This window comes from Macadamia integrifolia, unplaced genomic scaffold (genome assembly GCF_013358625.1).
Source record: "Macadamia integrifolia cultivar HAES 741 unplaced genomic scaffold, SCU_Mint_v3 scaffold1432, whole genome shotgun sequence".
Classification (NCBI taxonomy): Eukaryota; Viridiplantae; Streptophyta; class Magnoliopsida; order Proteales; family Proteaceae; genus Macadamia; species Macadamia integrifolia.
In genome coordinates, this window is record NW_024868203.1 from 88,051 (window position 1) to 95,194 (window position 7,144).

At 35.6% G+C, this 7,144-nt stretch overlaps 1 protein-coding gene and 1 pseudogene across 1 annotated transcript in view; one reads left to right on the forward strand and one right to left on the reverse strand.

The window, feature by feature from the left end:
* Positions 1-5,461, forward strand: part of LOC122063730 — an 11,271-nt pseudogene extending 5,810 nt beyond the window's left edge.
* Positions 5,462-6,689: 1,228 nt separating this feature from the next.
* LOC122063733 (11-beta-hydroxysteroid dehydrogenase A-like) overlaps positions 6,690-7,144 on the reverse strand; it is a 3,211-nt gene continuing 2,756 nt past the window's right edge. The window contains exon 7 of the mRNA XM_042627434.1: positions 6,690-6,715. Within this exon, the coding sequence (XP_042483368.1) occupies positions 6,690-6,715 (26 nt within the window). The remainder of the gene's footprint in view (positions 6,716-7,144) is intronic.

A 7,144-nucleotide genomic window follows, 5' to 3' on the forward strand; every position in this document is an offset into this window, starting at 1 on the left:
AAAAAAAAAAGGTTATTGCACATCTCTTTTTTTTGTTGAGAAAACTAAGAATTGTTCATCTTGAAAATCTTAATCTTAAATGACAATGCCAACGTAATCCATCACTCACAGCAATTTCTTTCCCATCCCTCCTTGAAGCCATTATTATGAAGACTAAATTCGAAGCAGGGAAATCCATCTGGAATTTAGTTCAAAACAGGAGCACAAAACAGGGAATATAAACCAGAGATGGAGAAATCTCAGCAGTTAGGGTTGAACAGTTCATAGTAGGCTTCAATTTCAGTCAAAGATTTTGTCCTATATACAGACCAGGTCCGCAGAATTGTGTCAGGATCTGATAGCTGGATTGTGAAATCAAGAACAATACTTCTGCAAGTAGGAAAGCTTGAAACAAGAACAGAACTGCTGTAAATCGATTAACAGAGCTGAGAATCAAATTAGAAATATTTAGAGCTATTTGAATGCAGGATAGCAGATCGAAATTGGTCTTAACATGTAGCGGCAGTATTAAACCAACAAAAAAAAAAAAAAAAAAAAGTAGCAGCAGAACCTGAACTAAGACTACACATAATTTAGAAAATTTGGTAGAATTACTATGGCCGCAGGATATGGAAGCATTCACATCAGAGTTCAGAAGTTCAGAGATCAACAAGAGGAATTAACATATTTAATCAGAAGCAAACAGAGCAGCAAATACAGAGATATCAGTAACAGAATCAGAATAATATGCATAGATATCACCGTAACAGAATATGGACAGATCTGACCTCAGTTTCTGACAGAGAGATTAGAGAAAGAAACATAAAAAGTTTAGGAATCCACCAAAACTTCAGGCTAGGAATCCATCAAAGCCTACCAAGAGAATTCACACTTTCACTGAGGAACGACCCTAGTCTTCGCTTGGAATCCACCAAGTACACGTAGAATCTACCAGGTAAACACCACTGAATCCACAGCACAAAATTAATTAACCGAAAAGCTTTATTTCTTCAAACCGATTCGTGGTTATAGGTACTGTAGAAGCCTGCTATTGGCTTAAGAGATATAAGTCTATCTTAAGGTAAAACCTTACATCATCCAACCAATAGAAAAGCTGAAATCTAATCTAATGCATTAACAACCAATAAGAAAAAGGAACCAACTCAGACTAGAATAAAATAGTCCCAATCCAAGATAGGTTTTACAATAAAAGAAGTTAGAAAACAAACTATTTAGTAAAGCCCCACAACTTGGACTGCTATCAAGATAAGATTCCTGTTGTGATTGGGAATCTTTTCTCAGAAGCAGAAGCTGAGCATGAACAGTTACCGCAGGCTGTCATGCTAGCTGTGACGGCTTCATGTTCTTTGGTGGTGCTTTTGGAACCTTGTTTTTGCTTCACTTTGCCTCCACATCTTGCCCTAGAAGTTGCAATCATACTTTGCTAATCATTCTTGTACTCTCATCTTCCATGTCTACCCTATCCGGTACGGCGGTACCCATCTATTATAACTGGCACAATCTTCCATGTGCACCCAACAAAAAATCCATTGCTTGAGATGTGATGGTAGTGTAAATGGACCATGGCCCAACTTGAGACGTTAAACATTGACTTGAGAATTAAGTAAGTATATCAAGTTGTTATTTGAAGAAAATAAAATATACAATTGGTTATAATGCACTAGGAAAATTGGGAAGGTGAGAAGTGATCCTAGAGTGTAGGTGTACACTTTTTTATTTTTTTTAGTATTGATCTCTGCCATAAATCTGCAAATGATACTTTTCTTGTGGATGTGGGTGGAAAATAATGAGAAAAGGCTTCCTGTTAACTGTTTTGGAAGCACCCTTACCAAATTCTTCTTGTGAGTAGGATAATATATATTGAATTTTGATATGCATTCCAAGTTTCCAACACATCCATTCTGCATAACAACTACAGAGGAGGTTAAATGTTTGATGGAGATCGTTTAAATTTATTTTGTAACTGGTTGTGAATTTGCTAATCATCTCCCATTGAATTACAACTTATTATGACATTCTTCAAATTCTTTTCCTTTCCTTTTATAGGGAGGAAGCTAAAGAAATACGATTACAAGCTCCACCAAGGGGAAAGTTACCTGCTTCTGAGGATCTCCCAGATCATATTAACAGGTTAGAACAACTTGTCATTTGCATGTTAGAATGCTGTATACCTCCTGCTCCTTTGTTTATCCCTTGTGTGCCTGTGCACATTTTGGTGTTTTGACTGTGAAAATGTAAGGTTTCATTAATAAAGTAAAAGATATGTATAATTGGTATATCTTTAAGATCATCACTTTGTACACGCTCACAAAAAATACATAAAAAATGTAGCAGCTTTTCTAATAAATAATTGCTTGTGCATGCTTAGTTGATTAAATAATTTTGGGTGCCTGGCAGAACTCTGATGCCTTGTATTGATCCATTCTCAAACATCTTGCTGTTCCTTTCTTTCCAAACTTCCCAGGTAGCAACAATAACAACAAAAAACTCAGCCTTATCCCAACTTAATGGGGTTGGCTACATGGACCCATGCAAAACAAAGTAGGGAAAACTGAGGTCCAAACAAAATAAGAGAAACGAAGAAATGAGAAAGGATCCATGAGAATGGAGGTTGCCTGAATATATTAAAGTGCCGGCTGCCTACCGAATGCACTATATACATATATATATATATATATATGTAGTAAGTAAGTATATACAAAAAGATAGAAAAGAAAGGACACCTAATGCATTAAAGACGGTCTCCACAAATAGAATAAGGCATATTGTCAAAGGAAGGCAAAGAGATGATAATGCAGTACATAGAACTAAAGAACTCAAGATAGTTGGCCTCCTATGCTTAGGGCTTGGGCCTCCATATTAGATCACATCAATCTGGCCATGTGAAATTATGAAGGCTTCAGCTGCTGCATTATTAAGTCTATGGATATGGATTTTGTAATCCAATTTTTCAATGGTTAGGAATGGTATTCCTCTGAGATCAAACTTGAAGTTCAGATCTGGGTTGAAAGTTGTCACCTGATTCAATTTTGGGCAATTTTACTTAATTTCAGAAAGTTTTTTTGAGGTTTTGTTTGCTGGTTCTTAGAGGTCTAGGAGTTGAAGAGTTATTTTGAAATTTTCAAGTTGTTTGGTGCCATATTGCATAGTTGTCAAGGCAGTGGAGGGGTGCCTAAGTGCTTAGGCGACCAAGGGGCCCAAGTGTTATTTTTTATTTCTCCTCGTTTTTAACATTATTTAGTATGCTACAATATATCCCTTATATCATAAAAACTCAACATTAAGTCACATCAAGTCATAAAAAATGAACATTAAGCCATATCAAGTTATCAAAAATCAACACTAAGTCACATCAAGTTATCAAAATCAACATTAAGCCACATCAAGTCATCAAAATCAACGTAGAATTAGAAGACAATAGAACTGAAGAAGCAAGCTATTTAGAGTTTAAAACGATCATAACATACATATGGTTTATACTGTTCTTGGACATGATCATTGTCCTGGAATAATTAGTCCCACGTGGTTTATACTGTTATTGGAAAACATGATCTTATCTATTAGTAATTAAATAGCTGTTGCAGAATTTTGACAATTGCCAAAAACCACCTTTTTGGTAACATTTATTAGTAAAAGGTCCAGGTCAGAAGTTTGACTACACTTGGTGCTCGAGCCAAGATTTGATTACTAAAAGGAGCCCAGCCTGAAAATAATTGTCAAAAGGTGCTAGCTTACTGGATCTTTTGGTAAGAACTCTTTTTTTGTTCTTTCCCTGTGCCTTCATTGTCTTGAACATCAATTTCATATTTGTTGGGCACTCCGAAGTGCAATAAAAATAATCTACTCTCAGGCTGGTGGATAATTTCAATCGTGAAAATTAAAAATACAGAACATCTGTAAATCCACTTCAGAGAATTAATTAAACTAAAGCCTTTGTAGACACGGATCTATAAAAAAAAAAAAAAATGAAGACATGTTAGCATATGAAACAAGAAGCACTCTAAATTTGATGTCAAAATAATATTGCATTTGGGTTGTCTGTGTGTTGACTAATTATGTCTAGAATTAAGTTGTACTGGGGTTTTATAGAAGCTGCTCCTAATACTGGAAATCCAGTTCTGGCATAGTAAAGACAGTCAGTGTCAATGACCATACTGCAGTACAACATTTAGATTCTAATCATTATGAAAAATTATTGTCTCATTCACTCAGTAACTTACTGAATGTGGCAACTAATTGTTTCTTCATGTTCAACCAAGTTACTTATTTTTTTATAGAAAAGTATGACAAGGCAGAAAACTTTTCAACTAGTATCTAAAATGTAGTTATTTTCTGTTATGTTGTTATTCTTCCTTCATAAATTTTTTACCATCACTTGATGTCTAGCGTCCAACCTGATGGACCCTTGATGGTTAGGATTTATAACAGTAGGAACTTTGGTCTATTGCTCTTGAAAGAGGAATTCTTATAATATTGAACAGTCTGAATTGATAGTCACTGATTTAGGTCAGTCATTAGGCAGTCACCTAACTGTATTGTTTTTAGATATGGCTTAAAGTATTTCTATGTTTATAGAACTCATTAGATTTTAGGTACACCTCCACTTTCTTTTCCAGAGACTAATTTTCTTGTTCTTGGGTTTCTTTTAATCTGATAACTTCTAGTTTTCCACGTCCAGGAAAACAGCTGGTTCCTGCAGAGAACTGGAGGCTAGGAAGAAGAGACTAAATGATCTAGAGAAACTGTATATGGACATGGAATTGAAAAAGGAATTACAGGTTTGAACATCTTTGATTTGTTTCTCTTTCTCCCTGTTGTTTTTTAAGCATCATTTGCTTGTATATAAACATCATCAATTTAATGTTACAGAAAAAGAGTCGTAAACGCAAGCTTCGTGAAGATGAGATTGTTTGCCCAATTTCCAACCCCGTATATAAGTGTCGGAAGGAACGGAAGCGATAATGAAGTTACAGAGTTTTTTTTGGTTCCTGCACCTCTCTGGCACCTTTTCAGCTTCATTGATACAATTAGTTGAACTCCTGCTTTGGAAGGTATTTAGAAATGACTGTTCAGGGCAAGGTGGATGTCCTGGGATGAGATCAAAACCAGTTTCCTGGAAGGCCAAATTTCCCTTCTTAGGAAGCTCAATCATTTCTCCTGAGAAGCTGGATGATGATGGAGAAACTGTATAGCAGTTGGAAATAGAGTTCATCATTCAAAATCAAAGTTGGGAGAAGCTTGTATTTCTCCTGCAAAAAATACAGATTCTGGACCTTAGGAATAAGCTGTTGGTGATTAATTATCCATCTCTGATTATTTCTTTTTGATATGTATGATTGTTAATAGATGATGAGGCTTTGTTTTTTGCGAGTACTTAAATGCAGTAGCAGGTTTTTCAGAGTTTTGAACCATCAAATGGAAACGAAACAGATCATTTCATCATAAAGGATATGTTATTGCATGTCTTCTGTGGTCGAAAATTTGACACTTTCTTGGGTTCAAGCTGCTTCATTTCCTAAGCTCCCTTCTAATGAATTTTTGTTGGCAGTAATTAGTTTATTTCTTACTCATCAAACATAGTGTAAAGCTTTTCTGGACTGCAGAGTTCACTATGGAGTCTTTGGACTGCACACCTAGTTGTGGTGTGTGGAACAGTGACATGTCTAATCTGATTAATGGATATCTAGAGAATGGCGAAATTAACTGAATGCTTAACATACTAGTGATATTTTTAGGGGCTAGTGTTTTCTGTCTGGGAGCAGCCCCTATGCCTAGATACAGGGTGGTGTAACCCCAGGAGGGGCACGGTGGTTATTTTGCATCCTGTATTTATGGCGTAGGGTCGCTCCCGGACAGAAAACTGTCATTTTTAGAAACTGCATTGATGACAGTAGCCAGTTTGTAAAATTTGATGCAACAATTGAATGGTCGATAACGCTGAAATCAACAATTCTTTGATCTAGCATTGGATGAGACTTTTTTTATTTGGGTGAAATGTACCAGAAATTTGAAGTGAAAACTAAGATTGGGGATCCACTTCTTAGATCGTAGGCTAGAGAATTTTTTGTGGGAAAATTATAAGATTACTCGCTTTTGTTTTGAAGAAAATCCGGTATTTAGGGCTTCATCTCTTGGAGTTTGAATTAGTTGAAAATCAGCTCAACATGATTACTACCAACCTCTTGGAGTCGAGGGCTCATCTCAGTAATTCCAAGTATCATCTACGACCTGCAACCATCTTTCTCAGGTATATTACAAAATTTTGAATCTAAAATGGGGAAGCATCGTTCTGTGGTTGCTGGATTTCATTTTTTTTAGGGCTTAATCTGGGTATATTTTACATTTTTGCATCTGACATTTGGTTATGGATTTTGTATTTAAGGGTTTAATCTTATATAGTCTTCATATTTGCATCTGATATTGGGTTATGAGAGCTGCTATTGGGTTATAGATTTTGTTTTTAAGGGTTTAATCATAGTATAGTCTTTTTTGAAGAGTCTTTGCAGAGGCATCCTGTAATCATTCAGTTCTGTAAAAAAATTTTTAGTATCGTTGCTGTTTATAGAACTTGAGAAGCCCTTCTCCACCTCATTCACCGGGATCTAATTCTACAAGGAACATCCTGTTTGATACTTCAATTTATCTGTTTTCTTGCTTGGTAGGAATGCCTAAAAGATGCATTGAGTTCATTAGAGCCCTGAACATATTGAATGACCTATAGAAAACTCAATTGAAAAGGATAAGGATTAACAGGAAGCTTATTCACATTTGTAGTGTTGAAGGAAGTAAACTTATTGACTTAAAAGGAGGAGAAAGATGATGGAAATCATAATTAATCAAAACAAAATTAAAAAAAGGAAGTAGTGTCACTTCTTTACCTCAAATTACTGCTTAGGTTGGAAATTACCTTTTTTTTTTTATTATTATTATTATTATAAAGTGGTTGCAGCAGTAATATTGACAATCATATTTTTTGTGAGAGTGGAGGCTAGTTTCTGAAAGTACTTGCAGGAGTAGAGCCAAGTGGAGGCTAGTTTCTTAAAGTACTTGCAGGGGAGGGGGAATTTGAAAGCTAATACATAATCTTAACTACACTAAGCTTTCTTTTACAATATAAAAATAACCTACACCACCCCCCCCCCAC